Source organism: Struthio camelus, chromosome 4 (genome assembly GCF_040807025.1).
Source record: "Struthio camelus isolate bStrCam1 chromosome 4, bStrCam1.hap1, whole genome shotgun sequence".
NCBI classification, from domain to species: Eukaryota; Metazoa; Chordata; class Aves; order Struthioniformes; family Struthionidae; genus Struthio; species Struthio camelus.
This window is the reverse complement of record NC_090945.1, coordinates 18,207,220-18,233,566: the sequence shown is the minus strand read 5'-3', so window position 1 is coordinate 18,233,566 and position 26,347 is coordinate 18,207,220. Positions and strand designations below refer to the sequence as shown.

General features: G+C 39.8%; 1 protein-coding gene across 2 annotated transcripts in view; it reads right to left on the bottom strand.

Moving 5' to 3' along the window:
- The window catches only part of ANKRD50 (ankyrin repeat domain containing 50), a 42,266-nt gene extending 22,333 nt beyond the window's left edge, over nt 1-19,933 (bottom strand). Inside the window, exons 1-2 of one of the 2 annotated variants that reach the window (XM_068941612.1) lie at nt 19,671-19,933; nt 17,368-18,639 (exon numbers count right to left, since the gene is read on the bottom strand). In XM_068941612.1, the coding sequence (XP_068797713.1) occupies nt 17,368-17,846 (479 nt within the window). In that variant the 5' untranslated portion in view covers nt 17,847-18,639; nt 19,671-19,933. Of the gene's footprint in view, nt 1-17,367; nt 18,640-19,556 lie in introns of both variants that reach the window. The other variant, XM_068941613.1, reaches the window with a different exon arrangement.
- Between the last annotated feature and the right edge of the window lie 6,414 nt (nt 19,934-26,347).

Genomic DNA, 26,347 nt, shown 5'->3' with positions numbered 1-26,347 from the left:
CTGTCTCCCAGATTCTGTTATGAGAATTCTAAGGTCTTACGAAAGTGGAGATTCCCATACTTGGGATCACTAGCACCTCAGTGTTGAGATCTTTGAATAAGTCCACTTGCATTTCCTTCCCCCCTAAAAAAACAAACAAAAAAACCCCCCAAACCCAACCCATTACCAGTGAGATAACATTAATATAAATAACACATATATTAGTTAAGATTAATGTCATAATGCTTACAACTATCCCGAGTTACTAAAAACTGCACTCCCAATAGGTGATGACACTGAATAACAGATAATACTTGCAAACTCCAGAGAAGTATTTCCTTAAGGATTTTAAACATATGCTGAAAAAATTGAATCGTAACACCTCAGAAGAATAGGTTTGGCGATTTGGAAGACTACCAGCAACATGATGGAGCTGGTTAACTGATATCAGCGGTCACATTTACATTTGGATTTAGCTGAATTTACTGCTCTACTGGCAAAAAATTGCCAGTTGAACCTCATCAAAAATCATCTTACATGAAAGAGGCTATACAGTGCTGTTCTCATTATGAGATCAGAATGCCCTACAGTATTTACTGCAAAATTGGTCAGTGGTACGTTTGATCTACAGAATTTTTGAAGATTAAGATAATGGAAGAAAGATGCTACTATATACGTATAGAGAAAAAAAGAAGCTTAACAATATCTAATCTAAAACAAAAGAGACGTTTCTTCAAACAGTAGTCTTAACCTTCGGAAAAGTATACAGAATCATCTTCTTAGGTGTGACTTTCAACAACATGATGTTTCACAGCAGTTTAGTATTTAAGATGCTCATTTCCATTCATATTGTATCAAAAAGTATAGAAAATCGAGTATGCATTCAGTCAATGAAACTGTAAATAAGCCAACTATATTCACAGTATAGTAGCAATTTTTGCCAGCAATACATAAAGTAGTGGGATTTTGTCTAAACACCACCTAGAGAAACCTAGCAAAAATCCTAACCACAGTAAGCAGAAAACTGATCCTGCCTAAGCTAGTTCTGAATCAGGTGTAGCACAAGCTCCATCTTCCCCAGCCCACAACTCGAGGACATGCAGGGAAGGCAAAGGCTCTCTAGGACAGGTAGGAAGAGCTGGAGGCGCAGCAGGGAGCTCAGGTTACGAGACACCTAAGGACACAGGGCACAAATTTGTAGGCAACAGGGTTTCATTAGTTCGCCTGCTCATGGAATAGGCTTAAAAGCTTTAAAATTTATAAATTTATAAATAAATAAATAATAATAATAAATAATAATAATAAAAATAATAATTTATAAATTTATAAATTTATAAATCCAAAGTTTAAGGGCAGAAGATTAAAAAAAATCTGGAATTTTGTACTTTATCATCTATACTAACAAAATTATCACAAATCACAGCATACAGCAAAATATCATACCTTGCTCCCCACTGTCTCATGCGCATACAGATGAACATCTATTTGTATATTATAACAATCCAGTGGTTGGTTATCAGACTATAAACCATTGAGACTGTACGCTTCACTGTTTCTAACAGGCGTTTAAAAGAATGAAGCCTGTGAGGATAAATCTGTTAAAGATTATTACGAGCTTCAATAAATATACAAGTAAGCTGAGAGTTGAATTTTTCTTTGTTTTCCAAACTGAATAGGGAACATAGGTCACAATAAAAGAAGAAAAGGTAGATTTCACTTCTAACAAAAATGACAATTCGAGCTGCTCAGTTGATGAAATATTAACCTTCTTCTGAGAATACTTTCAGTAGCTGAATTCCTACAGAAAGGAAAAAAACCAGATTACTTGCAGTACTGTTTTTAGATAAGTGGGTTTCACTTTGCCCTGTAACAGGGCATTTATGTCCTATGGATCACTGACAACAACAGTCTATTTACCTGGATGTTAATCCATTCCAACTAAAGATTAAAGGAGTTCTCATAAAACCCAATAACTGCTTCCTGGACAATAACGCCACAATTCTTGTCACTGTAGCATGCACAATACAGGTTTTTGTGTCTTACCAGTTGTCCAGCTGGTCACAGAGGTTACAATATTCCAAAAAACACACACACATGTTATCACTCTTAATTGACAGTGGTGATATTCTGAAATTATGGTTTTGAAGCATAAAATACCTCTACGCTTAAAATGTTGCAATACAGAAAATATTGCTAAGTACAGGGAAAGTTAAATTGTCCAGTTTCATTATGCACATATACCTGTGTACATCATATGGCTTTGATCAGCCTACTGGGGTAGCTGTTCCATAATTTTCCATATGATAACATGCATCTATAACTGATTACAACCTTCTCACAAACTACAGTAATGATTTTATGTATATTTATGGGCTATGGTATAACATACATTAGCATTTTAAGCAAATTATTGATTCTTCAGAAAATTCACAGGCTGCACAGAAAGAGGAATTGGCTCTAGCAGTTGTAACTGACTGAAACTAGTCTTATGAAGAAAAAGGTAGAAAGTAGAAAATTAAACTGAGAGTCACTTATTAGGAAAGCCCCAGGAACAGGACGTGCGTGTAAATTTAGGCTATGGTCTTTCCAGAAGAGAGGGACTAGACACAGCAGAAAAGTCTTGCTGCATGATTCATTACCTCATTTTGCAATATCTTGTAGTAGCCTGAATTTTATCTGTAACTGTAAAGCAGATTTGTAGTCTCACAAGGAAAGCACCAAAGCCAGCTCCAGGGCATCAGGTCTGACAAAGGCAGAGTCTATCACAGAACCACCTTCTGAGTGCCATCAGTCACAGACAAGCAGAGCATGCTGGACTCCTGTATACTGGTTAGATACCTCTTATTATCTCACATGAACATATAGGTGATTTCTGCTTATAAAACATTGCTGATAGATCTACAGCCTTCCTTGTGAATTTACCAGAAAACACAGAAAATAGAAACCATAAGAACAAATATTTTGGCGTAATAGGCGGACTGCCTAGAACAGTACGTTCTAACTATTCAGAGTCCGACATGCAAAACTCTGCATCCCCTATCAATTGCAAAAAAAGCAGGGTGCAGGAAATGATGCAAACATTTTCATGAATGCAGTAATATAAAATAGTAATTTATTCTCTCTTCCAGTTCTGTCCTTCGTAACTGAGTGGTCATCTAGTCCACTTTCCTGCCTAAAGCTGGAAGAGGTATTCATCATCCATCATTCCTCATAGATACTAGTCTAACACATTCTTAAAGATGCCCAGTGATCAATACTCTATCTCCCTCAGCAATCTGTTCCAGCACTTCAATACTCCTGTCCTTAGGAACATTTTTCCCTTTACCTCCGTGTCTAACCTTAACCTGTGTTCCTGCAATTTAAGCCCGTTACTTCTTGTCCTATTCACCATGGATAGCAAAGTGTCATGACAAGGAAGCCAGTACTGTCCAAAGTTTATAATCATTCCTTGCTATTTCGTCAACTAGATAGTTAAGGAAAACACTGAGAAGACACAGACCCAGGGCAGGCTCCTATGGAACCCCATCTGATGAGACATGCCAATTTGAAAATGAACCACCAATAACTACTCTCTGGGTAGTTACTCAACTCATATTACACGTAGCCAAATATAACTCTACCTAAAACATACCCTGCTTATGCAGATGTCATGTAAATATCATCAAAGCCTTTCTGAAGACAAAATATGACATTTTTTGCTTCTTCCTTTTCCAGAAGTACTATTACACTGTAGTAGAAAAAAAAATCAGATTAGATTTCTCAAAGACAAGCCATACCATACCATGTTAGCAGTTTTTCAACTCCTTGTTTCTTCCAGCTGCTTGCAAATAGTTTGTCTTTTTATTTAAATTGATGTCTATAATTCCCCAACTCCTTTTGCTCCCTTTTTAAAGTGAGACATTAAATATCTGTCCTTTTTCTTTTAAGGCTTGGAACATTCTGCCATCCAGAAGAAGTTATTGGAAGACAACCAGTAACAGTTCTTACACTAACATCACATGATGTGGTAACGGAAAATATCACATCTATTCTGTTTTTCCTGTTTTAGGCAGTAATCTTTTACTTTGTTGATCATTTTAATTGTGTTAGCTGTCTGGTTGCAAAATGACTGTTTTAAAAAGGGTGATATGCAGTCATTGAACTTTTCAGCTTTCTCAGTGCTGCCAGTTTTTCCCCTCCAATGAATACTGGACCAACACTTGGTATACGTCATCTTCTCTCTACTAACACCTTAATAGAACTATTTATTATCAAACAAAACGCATCTAACAGGAAATATCAACATTGCCTTGAACTTTCAGATTTTGCCCTCATGCTCATGTTACTCCTTTATATTCTTATTTAGTAATCGATATACTTTCTTCCTGCAGACTTCCCTCTTGTGTTTAACATATGGATGATGAGGAGCTCAGTTTCACCAAATTTGACATTTAATCCGTCTCTTCTACTCTGTTTAGACTTTGGTGTTCTTTCCAGCTAAATTGTTTTTTCTTTATATTTTCCTTCATCATCCAAGGTCATTGACATACACCCTCTTGAAGTCCGTTGCTTTTAGTTTGTCCTTCTTTCTCCTTTCCTTTTAAACATTGTGTATTTAAGACCATTTCATAGTCACTCTCACTAAAGGTTGCCTTTCATTTTCTTAGCTAGTTCCTTCCAATCTGTAAGAATCAAATTTGTAAGTCTTTCCTCTAGTTATTTTCTCCTCTTTTGCATTAAAAATACTTCACTGGCAGATTTGTGTTTATATCCAGCTTTCCCAACTGTTGTCCATCTCCTATTTGTTATGCCACTAAAAAATTTTCAGCTACATAGACACCATTGTCCAGGTCCTATGCTTCAGATAACTCCACTAGGTCTCTTTAAAAAGCTTAATTTACATGATCTTGCCGGTCTGGATCCATATTTTAGGCAATATATGCTTTATAGGTGTGGGGATATCTCTTAGTAGACCAACCACTATACTTTGTCAAAGTAGATGAACTTTTAGTTACACAAGATGGTCCAGTAGAGTAGTTGGTAGGTATCTTTATTTATAGTCAATAAAAGATAAGACTTTCACCAACAGACTTTTAAGTAGATATTACAATTGCGACACTACCACCACCAGTAGAGTACATCTTTTATTCACAGGTCTTCAGCAGCTGTAACATCTTCACGTTCTAGAACTACATGCAAGTGCATGATATACAGAGCAACTCCTCCTTGCTTTTCCTACCTTTCTCTCCTAACAAGCTACATTTTTTAATATACCAGTTACACAAGTTATCCTGACAGGTCTGTTAGAGCATTTAAATCAGTCTTGACTGTGTACTAACATTTCCAGTTCTGCTTGTTTATAGCCCATACTTTTTTTCCATTAGTATAAAGACACCTAATGCACTTGATTAACTGTCTCACTTATCTTCCTCTGTCCCTCCTATGACCCTATATGAATAACCCTATTTCCTCTCCTCCTCCACCTGGTTTTTAAGCCCTTATTTAAGTTGCTATTATTTATATTTACCCTTGGGAATTATCATCTACCATGTGTTATATAAAAGTCATATGTTGTTAAAAGGGTCAAAAATCACTGCTTTTCCCCTCTCGCATCCTTTTGTATTAAGCCTCATTTAACTTCTCATTGAGCTGTGGAAACAAACATTATCTTTCTAAAGAAAAAAAAGTATCAAAGAAGTTTTTATCTTACATTAAATGTATGAGATGAAAGCACCAAATCAGATTCATTAAAAATATTATCAGTTGAAATGAGAGAACTGCCTATACTGCACCTTATTTTCCATATGTGCACAAAGTTAGGATAATATCCTACTTTGAAAATATTCAGAAGTATGTGGTTGAAATGCAACATGTAGGAGTGGGGTACCATAATAAGAAAATTAACAACTTTAGATATGCAATATCTATATAGTAAAATATTAAAAATGGATATATTAAAATGTAAAGTTAGTTTTAAATTATTTATGAAATCAACGGTACTGCAAAATGAAACATGTGGTCTCTTTTTCATTAATTAGTTCGTTCCTTAGCCATATTAAAAAAAAAATCTTTAATTGCTAATCAAATATAGCTTCTTTTATAAGTAGTGTTATCTGAACACATTAATGTACAACTGCATACAAATTCCTGTAGCTTTGTAAGCATTTTAAGCTGATGGTATTAATCCATGTTTTGGAAGACAGACTAATTCCTACTTGTGTCTGGATTTATGCAGAGCATAAACGCAAATGAAATAACAGATATTGCTTTCCACGTATATGATTGTATTTGTTGACCTGAGAGAAACACTAGTCACAAAAAGCACAGATGAGACAGCTAGAAAACTAAACTGAACACAGCCAATTGTGTGGCTTTTTTCAGGCTATATTCTAGTTTACTGTCCAGCCAGCCATATTTTCCATTATTCCATGATTATTTAACCAAAGACAATAGCATAACGCAGATCATATACAAACAGTCAGAGTAACAGTTATTACTGCAGTAACTTTGGCAATCCCAAAATTAGATTAGATTTTTCCTATGCATTTGATTTCAGAAGAAAAAAATTACATTACTGATCAGGACTCACAAAGGACAGTTGTGCTAGCAATACGAGTAGGCTGTTTCTTCATAATAGATGGTTCTTGAGTAGCCTACCTGGAAGAACCAGGTTAAACATCAATATAAATTTTGAAAATTTTGGTCATTCCCTAGTCACACTCACACCTGCCTTTCATTTCTTGCACTTCATTATGAAACGCCCCACGTTTCAACTCTAATTAGAGGATTACATTGTCCACCCTTATTTTTAGAAAATCCTCTGCAAAAATACCAGAAGAAAAGCTCTTAAGATTTTACCTTATTAGTCATGCACTAAAGAGGTGCTTTATCATGTATCTTTTTCCATCTTATTTTCCTCAAGTAAAACAGATTGTCCTAACCTTTCCTTGCACTGTCTTAGTTGAATGGACAGCAGATGCAACAGCTTTCAAGTGTGTCCCATTCAGCATCCTTCCTCCTACTCCACAAAACAGCATCCAAAGTATACGTCCGCCTTGCATCACTCTAGGTACACATTAATTACTTTGAAGAGTTGGGGGTGCTGGGTTTTGGGCGTTTTGTGGGTTTGTTTGTTGTTTTTGTCTCCCCCAAACTCAAGCAGATATAGTTTCTCTTAATTTGGCAGCAAACCTCCTGTTATTCCTTCATATATCTTCTTTATCTATGAAAAAATTACTGTGGATAGCAACCTTGTAATAATTTAAAAGAGGAGGTGGTACTAAGAAAAAAAAAAAGAATATCTGAGGTCATAAAATCTAACTTAATGGGAATGTTCAGTACTTGCTGCAAATCTTCTGGAAAATATCCCTCCCTACCCTACCAATTCTTATTAGTAAGTAGCAAAAAAACCAAAACAAACAAACAAAAAAACCCCCATAATGATGGCCCCTGGACTGCAAGTGCATTTGTGTATGATCCTTCATTTCCACTCTTCCTCCCACTCCCCTCAATTCAAACAATAGCACCCAAAACTGAGCCAAAGGTGATCATCTGCTATCAACGACAAAGAAATTTTGGACCTTGCTTTGTGTGGAAGCATCTGCAGACGTGTAACGCAGAGGACTTTGACCGCAACTGCTTTGCCTCATTCACTCCATCAGTTATGTAAATTTCACTGTTTGCTTTCTTTATTTGATCTCATTTTCAGTGCTTCTTTCATGCTACCCTATCACGTTTTGATGTTATTCAAATGTACCAGGAACCCACCAACCTCCATTCTTTTCAATACTTCCTCTGCAATATCTTTGAACACCTATATATAAGCCAATAGCTATTTCACCACGATTATTTAAATTTTTTTTTATCTATATATTTCTTTTTGAGCAGTAATTCTTCAGTCATGAGATGTTTCTGCATTATTCTGCATTATTTAAAACATACCTGCTCCTAGATAAAGCACCGTTCCCAGTGTATTATACACACCGTCATATAAAGGAAGTAACTGATTCCTCTTCAATGCCTTGCTTCACTAATGCTTTCAGAAGGAGATATTTAAATTCTATCATTTCTCAGTACATTAGACACACTAAGTCCTTTCTACTTCACAGTCCTCCAAATCCTTTTCATTTTTTCATTAAAAAGGAAGAAAAGAACTTGCACAAGCTATGAACATGTGCATAAAAAAATTGGAGGGAAGGAAAATAATTAACAAGTGAGAATTGCTATGAAGGTCCATCTAACTAAACAGCTTATAGGAAAACCTGCAAGGTTTAAGACTGAGCCACATAGATTAAAGGCAAAGTGTTAATGCCTATAGAGGTAGAAGACAAAAAGGCCTATGTAAGTTGTCATTATTAAAATGCCTCAGGCAAACTTTCTTATGGTAATTCAGACTGAAAAGGTTAAAACCTTAAATGGTATTATGCTCAGTCTGTATGCAGTGCTTCCATACAATGAAAGAAGAACATACAACTTGCTCTTGTAGTAACACTAACTGTTGCTATGTGACCTGTTAACTCCAAGATTTAAGGGAAAAGCCTAAAGAGAAACATGCCACAAAGTACTTAAGCTTCAGGCAATGCTCAACTTCCTAGTAGTCTGGAAATGAGAGCACGAGAAAGAAGTATTTTCTATGAAAACTAGCAGCTACATTTTATGTGTGCACTCTAAGCAACAGATGCTACATCAGATTCAAGATGCTCTCAAAAGATTGAGTTTATGAAATAGTAATTTATCTTTCACAACTTCAGTTTCACTGAGTTGGAAATGCAAGCTGAGTTGGCAGATTCTTTACAAGCTTTGTCCTTGTTCTTATCAAAATATTGTTTCTTTCCTCACCCATGAATTCATATCATTTTCAGTATTCTACCTCTAACACTTTTGAGCTTATAAGAAATCATGTTACTGAATAGTCAAAAATGTATACAAATGTTATATTTACTGGAAATCTCTAATGTAAATGATGTAAATAGGTGAATACTTATAAATTAACAACAGACTCACACCACACAAAAGTGAAAGGCACAGAAACTGTATTCGCAGTTACTTGAACTGTTCTAACTAGTATTTTATCACAAATTTAGCATTAATACACTACAGTTTTTTACAGCTTCAAAGTGTACCACCACACAGGAGACAGTATCAAAGTTCAGTGTAACACATTTCTTTTTGTACTGTTCCTTATTTCCTTCATACAGACTGTCTTGTTAACCCTTTTTCTTCATCAAATCTCAGAAAATCTTTTGATCTTGCAGATATCAGCTTACATGTGGCTGTTTCCTGTAGCAAGTGGTAAAAGACAGTGCTGTGAAGGCTGGCTGTTATTTTAATATTTTATGTATCTCACTACACAACCATGAAGTTTAAGCTTCCACTGTATGAAAATTAATAGGGAGCTAAAGACAGCAGAATAGTCCACTTTTTCTGATGAAATCCATAGAATCATACCCCATTTCTGTAAACATTTTTTAATTAATAAGTACCTCAGCCACTTGTTGTTGAAGGTAGGTATTTTTGGCACAAAGTTTCTGCAGCAGAATGGAGATATTCAAAGCAAATTGTAATTCTCCTATCATGGTTGAGTATATAGTACCAGCAGGATAAAAAGGAGCATGGGCTGCTTAAGTTTTGCCACGCCTATGTTTGACGGTCTTAAGTTTTTTGAAAAGCAGAAAGTGATTTAAGCTCTTTCATGAATCTACCCTTAAATCACACAGAACTGAGAACCTGGCTTTCCAACATCCACCTTCAAGTGGAATTTCAAAATGAGACTTGCAGAACATTACATGTCAAAGACCACCAAGAATAAACTTTTTAAAAGGATGCTATAAGCCTCAGGAGGGACAGGATTTAGAAGGCAACTTCAGCTGTCTCCCTGTACTACTCTCAGTTAGGCAATCCCTAGCCTTGAACCTTCTTCTAGTATTTAGGGCCTAGAACTTTTTTTTTGAACTACATGGAGAAGGAAGACGCAGCAGTGATGCTTTCTGGAAATAAATGCATGCAGTGGTTCTGTACAACAAGAGAAAGCAATTCGTAAAAGTCAATGCAATGAGAGCATGCAGTTCACAGAAGAGGAATTTTTCCATCCCATTTGTATAACTTCTACCATCTTGGATTGAAAATAATATCTCTATAGCCCTCGGAGCAGCCATCAAATCCAACTCTCCCTCTAATTCTTTAGGGAGAGAAGTGGCACGTTCTTCTGTTTCCTCTAGTTTAAGGAGGCATAGTAGTACAGTTTCAAGAGAAAGAACAGAAGTTCACCCAAATTCGCAACTCTCCTTCAACTCTCTCACAGAAAGCAGAAATAAGATAGAATCCTCCCTTGCTAGAACCTTCCTTGCACTTCTTAGGCAGGCTGTAACCCCCAAAATCTTGAACAACTCATGAAAAAGCATCAGTCATCAGATGTCTACAAGAAGGCGTGTGACAGAAACGAGACTTTCCCCCCTGAGCTTGCTTTTAACTGAAAATGGTTATGGCTACTGTTACAAGCAAGAATCCAATCTTGTACCAGGTCAAGCTCCTCTGGGCTACATCTAGTTTCTGGATTCTGGTCAAGCACAAGTGGAAGAAGTAGGAATAGACAAAATTCTGGTAAAGTGCAGAAGCAGAATGTTAAATATTTACACAAGCAACACTTGTGTTAGCAACATAAGTGTTGCTAACAAAATTTCCCTCTGGATAGAGGAAATTTAATTTAGCTATGGGAGTCATTTTAATGTCATGTTCTTACATGTGACCTCTGAAGAAATACTAACAAGTGGGAATTATTTAGCTTAAAGAAGAGACAAAAGAGGATATAATAGTATTCAAATATGTAAAAGGCTGCTTTCCATGTCCCTGTAGAACACTAACTAGTAACAAGCCCAGGTTATAGCAAGAACAATTCAGGTTACATGTATGGAAATTCTTCTGACAGAAAGGATTGTAAAGCATAAGAGCAAATAAGCATTTCTCAGAAACAGACTTGCTTGCTTCTGTCTGTGGCAAGGAGATGGACTTGATGACTTTCTAAGGTTCCCTCCAACCCTTTCTCTCTAGGTGGAAATCAGTCACTCATACTTGAACTACACATACGGTAAATGAATAAAAACACTGTAAAGTTCAATATCTTTCTTCTTTAAAGGGTCTTGTAAATTCATTTATTATGCATTCAGATCTTTCTTCACATGAAACAGGATATAGTTAGTCCTTGGCTTTGCTTCTACCATTTACAGCTCTATGAAATTAGAGAGTGTGACAAGATCTATGCTCTGTGTTACCTTTTAACTGTTGCAAATCTACAGCTATCAAAATCGTACTAGAGCTGCAGAGGGAAGGGCTGTGTAGCAGTCCTTTCTAGAACAAAGCAGAAGACTGGAGAAAAAGATGCAGAACACTTCCAGGCAGTCTGAGACTTGGATGTGAAAAGTCAAGGTATTTCTTTTCTATAAAGGATTAATACTGAATTACTGTCCTATAGAATAAACATCCTATAGAATAAATTGGCAGAAAGCCCAATAGTTTTCCAGTTTGCAGTAGCCTGAGCTCAGCTATCTGTTAATTTTCTCCAATGTGTTGCCCTCAGCCTATCTTCTATTTCAACCCCTCCTAAGCTCATGACAAAAAGGGTCTTTCACTAAATGCATTTCATAAAAAGAAAGGAAGCAAAGAAAGGAAAATAAAGACGGACAGATAGCTTGAACACCACATGCTGCCACCTCAACTCCAGAGTAAAATTAATATTACTATTTTCACAGCTGTCACAGAACTTTGGGTGCCAATAAAGCCATCAGAAATTATGTCTCTTTCACACTTCTGCCAGGTGCTAACAGCAGTAGAAGCATACTCTGTGGTTACTTCACTGTGAGGACAACTCAAAAGTTTGTAGGCTGAGGTATCAAAGACTAACCCCTCCTGCTTTCATGAAAGTCAAGATATTCTAGTCTCTTGCCTCAGTCATTAGCTAATAGGAAGATTCACATCCACTTTAATGACCATATGAAAGTAAACAGTAAATAAATAAAGGAGGAGAAAAAGAAAATGAAAGAACTGAGGAGCAACTGGCCATTCCGTTTCCAGATTTACTCCAGAAAAACAGTTTATGCAGTTAAGAGCAAGCTACTCTTAACAGTGAAAAGCTCAGTAATCAACAGCTCAATAAAGTCTACACGATCGACAGCAATTTTAATTCTACTACTTACTTCAAAGAATGTACAAGGAGTTCCAAAAAGAACATCTTCTTCACACTTCATCTCATTAGTTATCATATGCAACCAATTTTCTAAATCCTTTCCATCCTTTATGCTTGATAGATGACAAGAAAAAAAATGCCATTTCAGTACTGTAGAGTTAAAGGCCCTGGACAACTATTACAGAACATCTGCTGAACAAACTTTTTTTTTTTTAAATACTCTCAAACAAGCAAACTGGAACTTGAAATAAACTTTTTCCCCTTACTATTTAGACAAAGGTAAAATCTCACCCAAATATCTGCAAATTGCAGCTTTCTGATGATACACCAGCCCTGGGAGAAAGGAGGGAGGAAGGAAGGTAGGAAGGAAAAAAAAAAAATTAAGTAGCATGGAAAGCCCGTAGAGTGCTGATGGAGGAAGAAAATGTCCGTTAGCATGGATGCACAATCCCAGTTTTTCACTCTGAGTTCTGCCTTTTGTAAGAAGATTTCAATCATATTGCCAACCAGGAAACACCAGAGGCTCAGTGCTGCCAAATTGTGCATATTAATTGCAAAATTCTCCCCAAAGAGGTAAAAGTAGCTTTATATACATAGCATCTATCGGCACAAAACTTGTTGGACTTTAAAATGCTGTCCAAACCAATGACTCAAACAAGAAGGCTTTCAACTCTAATCAATATAGCCCCCTGCTTCAGACTTGCAGTCAGCATAAACCTTGATTTTGCAATCAAGTCTACAGATTGTTGCATATTCTACACAACTGCAAAACTGCTTTACTTTCTATCACTTAACATTATTGGTCAGTTTCTATTTGAATGTAAATGTCTTGTGTACTCAAACCCATAGTAACTATACCAGAGATAGGAAGCAGACAGCTTTACAGAGTACTAGCGTGTGCTCATGCAACCCAGAAAGAAGCTGCAGTCTTTATTGCCATTATTTTAAGGTTTTGGTGTGGATACAGCTTTTCACCTAGCCACCTTTTTTAGCTAGCTGCCTGGGGGTTTTCTTTTTAAAAAAGAGCAGCTCAGATCAGGAGCTAAAAACAGAGGTGGCAAAAAAAAAAACAAAAACAAAAACCAAAAAGCTGGGCTTGTCCGGAAATCTTAAAAAGAAACCATGATACTGGATTTACCACTGGCCTGCACTGAAGAAAAAATAAATGTGTGTCTTTCCTGAAGAAGGACACTTCCGTTCTGTGGCATGGCTTCTGCTATATTGATTTTGGGTAAAGAAGATACAGCATCAATTCGAGAAAACTTCTACTAAGTTCTTATACAATCACAAATGCGTTCAGTAGCTTTTTCTTTTTTTGCTGTTTCCTTGGGTGGAGCTACTGATGTTAGTGATGAGGGATAGTTACTTGCAGATTCCTTTTTGCCAGTGTGAATCTCACAGCAGGTCATCCTACATTAAAATAATCGTACAGATATGTACAGATACAGATACATTCTATTGCTAAAGTTTTGGGACACTACACACATAAAAAAAGCACTTGAACATAACTGACGAGATGCAGTATATGAGAAACGATATGTGCAAAATCTCACAAGATTTTATATTTATTGCAAAAACATCCATGAGAGAGCATTATTAAAAAACTCAAATTTTGCCTTAAGTTTTGTACTAGACTAACATACACTGAGAGTGACTTTAGTGCAAGCTTAACTACATCATGTTATTTCGGAGACAGCTGTTCTAAATCCTCTGAAACTGACTCAAACTCTGGCAGTGGGTATCTTTCAGACTCAGAGCTATAGCTGGAAAAGAAATCAACTAGGCAGTGAAAACTAGTTCTACACTTCTAATGCAGTCCACTATCTGGGCTGTGAATTAATCAAGCTCTGCCTTCATCCACTAATCCCAATTGTAGCACTCCCTACTGTCCAAAGTTAAAGTCATCTCCCTTTTTTCTGAAAAGTGTAAACAGAAATCGTAAGGGTGAATGTCTTCTTATGGATTATTTTACATGAATTTCTGTATTATCTATGGTTTGCCAGTAACAGAATTATTCTTCTTCCTTGCATAACTGATATCTGCCTGTATTCGTACCAGTCACTAGAAGTACAAACATGCTGCAATGAAACTGAAAACAACCCCCATCCGCAATGCTACAGGAAATATGGTAGAAATTGAGTTATTCTGATTTTGCTTTTTCTATCTAAAGGGTAAGAATAATCTAATACATTTTGTCAGTTAAATTCATTTCAGTGTAATGCATTTCTCTTCTACACTTTTGGAACCTCAAATATTCTTTGCTGTTTCCTTTACACTTTCTGCTTTGCTTTTACCTAAAGCTCGAACTTGAGCTTCGGCATTCTCCCTTTATGATTAAGGCTGCTCTCTGCTCCAGAACTGCATGTCTGGAGAAGAGTGCTTCAGAAGTGGTGCCATGAGTAGCAGCTCCTTCTCTGAGCTGCCTGTGCAGCAACAAATGCTTGTTCAAGGCATTTGTATGTAGTAGCCCATCCAGCTCTTCAATTCTATAGGCCTGTCCCTAAAAAGATTAAGGCAGTTTATAATATTATAAATACATGAGAAGTTTGTGAAGAGAAGACATTCAAATAGGAGGAGAAAAGCCTTAACTCCCTGGATAATTACTTGCTTACGTATCACTATGACCGCTAGGACTGCTGAAAACCTAAAGAATATCTTCTTCCCAAAAGAATACACACTGCTTTGACTAATGAACATGATATTGCTTATAAACCACCACATTACAAGACTTCTAAACGTTTTTCCTTACTACTTCTAGGACAATTGGCATAAAAATAGAATAGTGTAATCTTGTTTAGTACTTATAAAGAGAAGTCTTTCCATTTTAGGCCATGAATATGCAACTCAGTCTGGAGCAGCCGCGCAAAGCAGAGCAAGAATTTGTGACAGTGTCTTTAAAGAAAGGCACTCGTCTATTGAATAAAGAAAATTAAAATAAGGTAACATGAATGGAGCATTGAGATGAGAGTTCTATGCTGTTTCAGTGCCTTGACAAAATATAAAAGACAATCAGCTGCCTGTTATGTCCTTCTAGAACTCATTTCACATGATAACAGCTTGCATTTAACAGAATGTATATAAATACACCAGACCAGAATACAATAGTGCTTAGTGATGAGTCTTAGCAAACACTTAGGTTATGCTTTCGATAAGCATTTTTTCCATGCTTCATATTTTAACAAAATCACATTAACAAACGATACGGTATTTGGGGGCAGGGGTAAAGTTCCTTGTATCTGTAAGACAGTGATTGCAGCAAAACAAGCTTACCATATGGCTGTCAACAACCATCTCCTGGTCCCTTGCCATAGTGCTGAAAACTTATATTCCCAGCACACTACCTTGTGTCTAGCACCTTATCTTCCTTAAATCTGAAACTTGAGGATGAAGGCTAGCTACAACAGCTGCTTTCGAGACAGATCAGGGTAGGTGGGCAGCAAAGGAATCACATAAAGGAATAACAGTAGAAGTTCACAACCACTGCTACAAAATCTGAGTAAGGAAAGACTAATGCCAGATGTTTTGTCACATCTTATTTTTCTGGTAAAAACGCATCAACCTTGTACAAAAAACTAAATACTGAAACAGTTAATGATTAAAGCATTCATAAAAATTAATCTCATCTAGAAAGCTGACATATAGTCATCTGCTGTATCTCTATAGCGCATTTCACCTGAAGCCATACACCTAGCTCCTGTTCTGTGGAGCAAGGCAATCATGTTCAGAGCAGAGCCAGAATCCAGGCTCTCAGAGAGAACTTCGCCACAGCAATTAGCAAGATTTCTTTGTAACAGACTTTTAAACATAAATGGACTTTTATTCATTAGATTAATCCTCTTCCACGATTTTAAAAGTCTGCCTAAAGCTAGACAGCTAGTCTGCTATTCTGTTTATAGACAATTTCACCCTGGTTTTAGTCATTAGAAGTTGACATGGCTTAAGACACTTCAAATTAGGACCTTAATAGCTGCTAGAAGTTAAATCTTCATTTAGCAACAAACAAAATCCAGAATTAGTCTGGGTTTAGTTTATTTGCAGTGTTTTAAAAACACTATACTGAGAACAATGGCAGACTTGCATCCTGTTTATCTACCAGGCAAGAACAAAACAGTCTTCAGAACTGTAAGGTTCTTTTACACCACCTTGCCAATATGATCAAGCACTACAGTTCAATTTCAGTGCTTGTTTACCAAGCCCCTGCCTTGGGAATCAGAAGAAAAACTGACAGGACTTTTTATACCACAGATACAGTCCCTTAAACCTTTAGGCACTACAAAAAGGTTAAGTCACTGTGCAACAATAGAGAACCCTGGCTTAATTAACATCCAAGTAAAGTTTCACATTAGCAACAACATCAGCTGAAGCTCTTTTGCTAGGGACAAGCCTTCTGCTTTCTGTATCTTCCTTCACTGTGACCCAAAAGAATAAGCTTCTGGCAGATGAGCACTTGTGCTCAGGAAGGCAGATTCTCCTAAGTGATCTTTGTATATACATTCTTACACAAATACTCAAATAGTATTTTTTGGGGGGGGAGGGGGGGGAAATGTGGAGGGGGAGGGAAGAGAGCCCTCTTGATAAACTTCTAATTCACTGAATGCTTTAGAGTGCCTCTCCTTGGATTTTTAGTATTTTTGGATTTTAAGTAGATTATTAGCATAATTCATACATATTTGCAAGAGGTAACACAAGGAGTTAATTAAGAATTATTTTGCTATTACATTTTTTAGACAAACATAAAACTGATGTGCTGGATCAGACCCAGAGATCCATTAGTCTAGCTTCCTGTTTGACGGAAACCGATATTAGAAGCTTTTGTGAGGGTCCTGAAAGGTCCATTTCAGGTTTCTGAAGGATAACTGCCCTATCTCTATCACACCTGAAGGCCACTGACCAGATACCTGCATTTCGGACAGAGTTCAAAGTAACACACTTCAGAGTGGAAGGTACAACTGAAGATATTACTACATCAATGTAAATAAATTCACTATTAGTATTAAATTGTTTTAAAAAAGTAAATATTTATTTACGTCAGCTATGAGGACAAAGTTAGATTTTTCCATGGTAGGTCTGCAAGCTCTGAGAGTGATCCATAGAGATAACAAGCCATGGTTCTATAAAACAAGCATATTTTAAACTGTCTGTTTTGTAGACTCTTTGGAAAGAGGAACCTAAATAGAAGTCAGCCTTTTTTGTTTGGGTTTTATTTTGGTTAGGTTTGTTTGGTTTTTTACCTTTTAAATGCTTCAGCAGGGTTCCTCTCACATTCCCCAGGTTGCAAGAGACTTTGAATAGCAGGATCTCTTAGTTTGTCCTCATATCCCTGGATCAGTCCACTGCGGCAGATTTGTGTAACTAAACCTCTAATAAACCCTCCAACACACAGTGTGTCAGAGTCTTGGGCCCTGCAGAAATGGAAGGCTAGAGCTTGACGATGTAAGCCTCTTTGTAGGTTTGCAGGTGAGCTTGGCCACAGTAACTCAGTACAGAGGGCTGTCTTCCCACTACCAGGCCCTCCTACCAACAATACACCCCAGGCAGCTCCTTTCCCAGAGACAACACCAGTATTATTCCCAGAATTTGCTACAAGAGCTGGTTTGTTGGCAGCACTACTGCTGCAGTTAGCTTTCTCCTGGAGGCAGTGCTGAAGCTTGTGGAAAACCCACTCCCTACAGTAAAACTGCTTTCCTTGCAGCAAGCTGGTTTGAGCCATTTTATAAAGCTTCCTCTCTTGGCTTTGTCATAAGCAGCAATACACCTTCAACATCTTGAAGAATGGAAATACTGATTCATCTTGCACAGAAAGTCTTCTGCACACAGGTTGCAAGAGACTAAGGTAATCAGTTAACCCTTGTCGTAAAACTTATCAGCCTCTTCGCAGGATGGGTGTCACTCCATTTGGATGCTTTGCTTTATTATGATTAGCATTACACATCACAGTTCAGCTGACATCATGAAGCAATATCTGATACCAACGCTCAATAATACTTCTCATACAGCTCAGAAGTTCATACAGCTCCATGACTACATCTGTAGTTTATGTAGTTGTGTGTGTTCCCAGTATACAGAGGAGACAATACATCTGGAAAAACTGAGGGAAAGCCAACTTTTCAGTGTATACTAAATGCCTTTCAACTCTAGGCATTAATCTCTCTGGATATAAATCCAGAGAAAGCTGTCCACAATAAAATGATCCTTCTGGGAATTTTATAGAGAAAGTTATTTTTCTTCAGAGTATTATATACATGGATATGTACCACTTACTGAGAAACGGTCAGTTCAGACAGTAAGCTTTGCAGACTTCATTCATCTGGGCAAGTGCCCAGGAAGTGGTTCAGATCACGGTTTCTTAAGTGGTATAGATGACAGGGAAAAAGAATTGTTTACAACTTCTTATTTCAGTACATTCATAATAGTCTTCTTCAGGAACCTGGATTCTTACTGAACCTGTTCTCAGGTATCTTAATCGCAAGATGTCAGAAGAGACAACATCTTCCCCTAGAGCTCTGAAATAAAGAAGACAGCACTTTTAACCCTACATGCAAGTCATAATTCAGTAATTTGCTAATGCAGACAACAAAGAATAAAGTCAAGGGCTCGTATTCATTATTTCACCCTATAATGTGAAACTAAATTAATATTAAACATTTTTTAGGAATTTTGGTATAAGCTACAATTAGCCACAGGTTACAAAACATAACAACAACAAACAGATGCGAGAGTAGCCTCAAAACCATAGAAGGTGCAAGCCTTGTATTTTCTTCTGAGAACAAACAAATATATCCCATTATCTCAGAAACACTACACCTAACAAGGTTTCATCACTGAAATCTGTCTCTATTCAATTTTTTTTTTTTGAAGTTTATTTTACATTCGAGAGCTGCCTGCAGCTCTTTGCACACTTCTTTGTTCACGACTCACAGACATCAGGACGCACGGCAGACTCGAGAGTCCCAGTTTAATACACCCACCCAGCCGCACGCCTGCCGGTGCGCTTGTCACCCGCGGAGTTCCGTTTCGACACCCGCCCCCCCACTTCCCCAAACAACACCCTTTATCCTGGGCTTCGCTTTAGCCCCCTTTTGCACAGCTGCTTTCAGCCGAGACACAGACACGGCTCTAAAGTCACTTCAGCAACGTTCTGGCAGCCCGATCACGCCCGCTTGAGGAAAAAAAAGAAAACCCTAAAGTCAAGTGAGCAGCTGGGAAGCTCCCCCCCCCCCGCCCCAAACACACTTACCCCCCGCCCTTCATCTGCCTCCTCTGCCCAGGGCGCCGAGCACACACGCCCTGTGCCCCGCTCCCCTCCCCCAGCACGCACACACGCACACACCCGGCTCCACACAAAGATCCCGGGCGAGGCGGCCGGGCCCCGCGGCGCTGCACCCCGCTGCCCCCCCCCGCGTGTCACTGCCCTGCCCACCTCCGGCGGCGCGCGGGGCGGCAGGTAACAGCCCGCCCCGCCAACTGCCCCAACGGCCGTCAACTGCCCCAACGGCCGGCCGGCCTGCCCGCCGCTGCTCGCTCGCTCGCTCACCTCCGCCGTCGTCCCGGTGGCGGCGGCGGCAGCAGCAGCAGCTGCTGCTGCTCCAGACTCTCCCCGCCGCGGCAGCACCGCCAACGGCCGGCGCGCCCCTCCTCTTCCTCTCGGCCCTTGAGCTGCCGCTACCGCCTCCTCCTCCTCCCGCCCGGGCGCCGCCAGCCGCCCCAGGCGCCACCGTGCCAAGCCCGCGGGCAACCCGGGCTCCGCGGCCCGCCTCAGCCCCAACCCGCTCGCTCGCTCGCTACTCTCCTCGGCTCCTCCTTGACCCCCCCCTCCGCCGGCCCGGCCCGGCCCGGCCCCGCCCCTCCCAGCGCGTGCGACCGTTGGGGGGCGGGGCGGGGCGGGGCGCGGATGCCGCCCGCCTCTGGCGGGGGAAGTAGTCCCGGGCGGAGGGAGACGGGTGCGCGCCGCTCCCCTCCTCCTCCTCCGCCGCCGCCTGCCCGTCCTCGTGCCGTCGGGCCTCGGGGCGCCCCCGGCTCCCCTCGCCCGCCGGCCGGCCGGACCCAACAACCGCCCTCCCTCCGCCGCCCTGTGCGCGGCCAGGCGCGAGTCCCGCTGCCGCCGTGGCGGTTTCGCGCCCCGGCGCTGCGCGGGCGCCGCCAAGCGGCACCCGAGAGCCGCCTCCCCCCTTCCCCCCCCCCCAGCAGCCGTTGAGATCCGTTACGGGACGGCTCGCTTCTGAGGGCCGGGCGGGAGCAGCGCAGTTAGGTCTCGGTAGCGCAGCCAGGCTCAGCTCCGCTGTTTGTAACCGAGCCTAGACCCGAGAGCCTTTTGCCCCCCCCCCCTCCTCCTCACACTGCCTTTTCTCGTTCTACACCGTTTCTGAGCAAATTTCATTACACTGACTGAAAAAGTGCAGCCGCACAAAATAACTTGCAGTGATTCAGGGCATTTTCTTCTTTTTCTTCTTCCTCCCCTCTCTCCTTCCTTCTACGCCACTGCAAATCTCTTTTCCAAGGCTGTGCGAGGGCTTAGGGGCGCAGCCGCGCCACAGCGAACGAGGGAGCAGAAAGGCCTGCTGGCCCGCACCCTCTCCTCACACCGCGCTGAGGCCATGCTCCTCAAGCTTTCTCTGTGTGTGGGACCCTAAAAACTGCCCGTTGGAAACGTGGGCCGTTGTGTGGATGAAAAGTAGGTAGAAGTTACTTCTGGGGGAGCCTTGGCCGGCCCCCGAGAAGTGGCCCTCGCCCGGGCCAAAGAAAGCCAGAATCTCTCCCCAGTTTTGGCCAGCTGGTAGGAAGGAAGCAAAAAACTTGTCATTGGAATTGGAGCTCGTGGTGCTGACTCCGTTATTTATGAGAAGGTGCTTTCCTATTGACTTCGCGATCGAGGTCTGCACGATCGCTGAACGCTGCCTTCGTTTGCGCGCAGCTCTGTGTGGTTTCAGTTACCAGGCAATCGAAGTATTGCGGAGCGTGCACTGAATATACCGTAAGGTGCAACGTACTGATTCGGTGCCTTTCAAGGAGTGTCCCACGACGCTTTGTAGGAGCAGAATGAAAAATTAAATAAATTCCGTCGGTATCCTGAACAGCTTAGCAAAACAAGTCCGCCGGCTTCTGAAAACCAGTAGAACAAGTTTGAGGAACCTTTGGAAGTAGTGAATTACAAATTTGCAAAGCAATTGGGAGTGAGGGGAAACAGAAATTAGATTAGTAGTGAGAAAAATTTTTTTTAAAGTTTCCTTACTTAGTTGATTTTTTTAACCACATACTTTAGGCCAATAGTATCAGCCTTCTCTAGGCTTTTCCTTTCTTTCCCAGCTGCATCTCCTTTCCATTCAGAAATACTGTGGAAACTCAGACTTCCAAAACTGATGCTAACACAACTTTCAAGAGACTTGGAATTGAAAGCTCTTTTTCCTCTTTCTTTCTTTCTGTCTGTCTATCTATCTTTCTTTCTGTCTGTCTTTCTTTCTTTTAACAGTGAAGAAATAGATAGAACATACTTGGAGTGGTGGAATTGCAGGTCTGGTCAGCTGAGTTAGCTAGAGACAAAACAGAGGTTGACAGAGTGAAAGAAATTATTAAAAAAAACCCAAGAAATAATGGCAGATTCGGCAGCTTAAGAGCCAGAGCCTAGATACAAATATTAGACTAGTAGATGTCTCCAGAAAAAAAGAAATTGGACAATGGTGAGACCTGGAGGAAAACGGAGCTTCCTCTTGTCTGAAGACTAGGACGCAAATAAAAACCCAATTTACATGAGAAGTTGCTGTCAGATACCACAACATTTAGTATGAGCAAACAATAGCAGGAAGAATAAGAGCATGGTTTGCTAAAATGAGGGATTATTAAATGTAATCAAGGATTGAGTTATGGGCAGTAATTGTAAAATACTAATCTTTCTAGACTAATACATAAATTCTACAACTGAACAGATTACAATAATTTGGTTTTAGCATAGGACCGAGCACACAAAGTAACTATCAACACACAAAAATAACTTGTAGGTATTGCGTTTGAACAAAACCTTAGTTCAGAAGATCAGTTCTACAACTGGCATAAGGAACATTAAGCACTGGTGGGAATGGCGAGAGGAATAATGGAGGGGGGAAGGGAGACAGAGAGGAGGGAATAAAACAGAAAAAAGAATGCAGCAGGTCTAGAATATAATTATACCCTTATCACTGGGAAGATTTTTAAAGAAGACAGAATACTGCAAGATACAAAGTCTTACGCACAAAAGTACTTTCCAAAAGTATCAATGACCTAAAGGTGCAGGTTGGTAGGCTTTGCATTGAGCCTCTGAATTACTATTAGGAAGCAAAGTCACTTTGAGAGCTATATCATGTTAGAAAATTATGAGACTCCTAAACAAAAAAAGTTCAAAGCAGTTATAAAAATGAGATTGCCATGAAGTACAGCAGCTTAGGCTAGGATCTGTCATCTGTACAAAAAAAAGTAAAACAGTAAAGTCAACCTTCAGAAGCAAGGAAGGTATTTTGTTATCAACTGTATTTGCATAGCACCTCCTATTCATAACATGACAGCTTAAATAACATCATTCTAGTGAATTATTATAGCTAAGAGTCAGATATTACTGATAGAATTGTGCAATGTTGTAGCTAATGAGACAGTATCAGGATAAGAGTGAAGGCTTATTTTGTGGTTTTGTTGTAACTTAGTTTGACATAGATAGCAAACCAACCATGATATAATTGGGTGCAACTTTGTAGACTACACGACTCCCAGATAAGACCTAAAAGAGACACAAAGAAGATGAGACATATCAAAATTGTCTATCTGAAAAAAAAAGTCTTCATGTAGCTTCAGTGATCTGAGGCTATAATAGCCTTACTGCTTAAACTGAGCAACATTTGAGGAGGTAGGCTTAAAATACCGTGGAAGGTTTCTGTAGCACAGTTTTAGGTATAGTTTTGTACTTAGTATAATTAAGTACTAGCTAACACTAAGAAAACAAGAAGCAGGTTTTGGTAAAAAGATTGCACATAAAGCTCTAACGTTCTGAAATCTGCCCACATTGAAGTTGTTAAATTATTGAAAACTGCTTAATAGTCTTTTCTAACATTCTGAAAAATATGCGAGTCGTTTAGAATGCATAACAGCTTTTTGTTTACCAGCTCATGAGATTTTTCAGTGTGACCTTTTTTAGATAGAAAAGTTTGTTTTAAGTAAACGTAGTAAATGATGAACAAAAGAACTGGTTATGATGAGGAAACCCATTGACAAAGGTAGCAAGAATGATACTTAACGTTATCAGAATCAGAGTGATCATATTGATATATAAGCTTTGTTTGTTTGTTTTGTACTATTACACACGTTATTTGGAATACTTTGGCAGTTTGTCTTTTTTCTTTCTATTTCAAGGTAAATACCCTGCATGACTCACACTGTAAAATATGTTACCCATTACCGATCGTGCCGTTCGTGTGCACGCAAATTCCATTCAGTTCCCTGCCAATTCTACACGCAAAAGGAGTGTAGCTGCAAATCCTTAGAAGTTCATAATCTTTGATAAAGCTTTTAGTAGACAGTGATTAATATCTAAAAATAAATGCTTGGTAGCCATGGGCATGAGTCACGATCATCAAATTAAACATGAAATAGTTATTTTAACTACTTTTCTAACTTTAAGCTACTGATTTTCCTACATAATTATAAATTCAGAGAATTTTGTGTTGTTACCCTTCTCTGACAGGTAATGGTAGTGAAGCTGATGATGAATAAAGGTAGCATAGAGTTAGTACAGGATAAACCATTAGGTGAATTAATAAAAAGACATTATGATGTCTCAAGCAAATAGTAGAATTCTTATGAAGTGACATATTTAGGCAAAGGCATGAGCTTGTTTTGAGGGTCTAATTTCTATATCGATGGTTTAGGCCTCAGTTCAGAAAACTAATATTTAGAGTGAGAAGCACCTTTGCATTAGGCCTCACAGTATGATTTAAGATTCCTCCACAAAGTGATCTGAAAATCATTTATGTGTGTGGCCTATTCAGCCTGGCATGCACTGTAGTATTTGTGGGTCCTTTTCAGCAGGGCTGCTACTCTGCCAGTTGCTTCTCAGCCTGTACAGAGGCCTGGGACTATTCTGTCCCACGTGCAGGGCTCTGCACATCTTCCAGAACTTCATGAGGTTTCTGCTAAGCCAGTTTTAAAATTCAACAGAGTCTCCCTGGGCAGAAGCTCTGCTGTTTGTCATGTGAGCCACTTTCCCTGCCATAGCACAGTGTCACCTGCAAATTTGCTGACAGTACACTCTGTCATCAGCCAGGGTATTGATGAATACGCTGAAAAATACCAGGCCCTAGTACTGAGTTTGGAGTCCCCTGCTAGTTACCGGCTGCCAAACAGACGCCGACCACAGTCATGACTCTGAACCCAGTGCTGTCTCCAGTCTTCAACCCCGTGGTAGCCCTCCACGTACTTTCCCAGCTTCCAAATGAGAACAGTGCAGGAGATGTCAAAAGCCTTGCTAAAGTCCAGGTATATTACATTCACCGTTCTCTGACCATCCCCAAAGTCAATTGCAGTCAGTGGTGCTGGTAAAATACATTTTCCTGAGTACATTCGTGTCCTTCCCGTACTTGGAAATGGATTCCCAGAGGACGTGCTTGATGAGCGCTGCAGGGACTGCCATGAGGCTGACCTCTCTAAGTTGTGAAAACTAGAAAGTTCCCTGGACCTTCTCCATGCTTTTCTTAAAGAGAGGCATAATGTTAGTCTTTTCCAGTCATCAGGGACTTCCCCTCACCACCATGATTTTCCATGAATGAAAGTAGTAGCGTACTTTTACGTAAGAACATAGCTAGGAAATACAATTTTCAGTTCCTTCCTCAGGCCTTCCTCGTAACCCAGTAACTTGGCTGGAAGTACTCTCTGCCCCATCTATTAAAACTGAATCTCTGTGAGCCAGAGAAGCAAGAGTAATCAAGCTGAAGCAAAATCAAGCAAAAGATCCTGGAGACTGTAATGTAGTGGTTAAAACACCAGGCTGGGAAAGGAAAGCTGTATTCTAATTTCTCCTGAAAGGGTAATTGGCCCCATTCCCAAGCTGACAGCATTAATTTCTAGGTTATTTTAGAACTGCCACCACAACATACTCTACTTCAGCCACTGTGCTTTGCAGTAGAAAAGGCAATCATTTGCTCCTTGATAAACAAGGGGCAGGAACAGATGCCTTATCTGAAAAAGGGCATAGCTATATAGGCACAGAAAGGAAAAGAAGGAAGTCTGCGTACATGTATCCTTATGCTCTGTGCCAGTACCCACTCATTCAATACCCCAGCAACGGTAGATAGTTAATGTGCATCTTAAAATGTGAACCAAGACATTGAACTCCAATGGCATGCTTCTCGTGTTTGGAAAACAAAGCAGATAGGGAGAGAAGGAAGGCAGAGCACCACCATACAGACTGGCTTAAGGCACTTCATTAATCTATTTCCAGCTCACCCTCCTCCTCAGTACTCAAGCAAAGAGGTAGGGCAGGTAGTCATACCTGAGGAAGAGTATAAGCAAGAGGTGCTGCTACACTGAGCTGCCAAACAGTGTAGAACAGAGGAACAGTATTACAAATACCATAATTATACAAATACCTAGTAGTTTGTATCCCAGCTGTACCTGCATATGATATCAAAGATACCCAATCATCATAGTAGTACAGTTGCTCATCACTGCCACACTATCAGGAAAAGGCTTCTCCAGGTGGCCATTCACAGTAGGAATCTAAGGTAAATGCTCCAAATTGCTTCTGGAGTAGCCTTTCTCTTCATGTGAGTGCTAGCTTCCCAACTTTGGATCTGAATAGCATGCTAAAGTTCACCAGTGTGCTAGGAGGTGCTTCATTCCTCTTGGGCAAAATCCCAGGCTTTTAAGATTTGCTGCATCTTCTTTCTGTGTGTGTGGTTTTTTTTTCCTCCCTCCCCTATCTGAAGGTACATGCAACTGCACAGTAATAGAAAGCTGTTACATATATTTTAATAATTAGGCTGTGCCACTTATTGGACATGTGTTTAACTGGGTGCCTCAAAAATACATTGCAATTATTAGACAGCTAAACAAAAGAAAACAGCTCTAGTTTTGAGAGTCTAAGAAATGCATGCTCATGCAGTGCTCTGGAGTGCCATAGCCTGCACAGCCTGTGTCATTCTAACCTTGAATATTGCTGTGGATTCAGGAGCATGAATTAGTTCAGCTTCCTCCTGC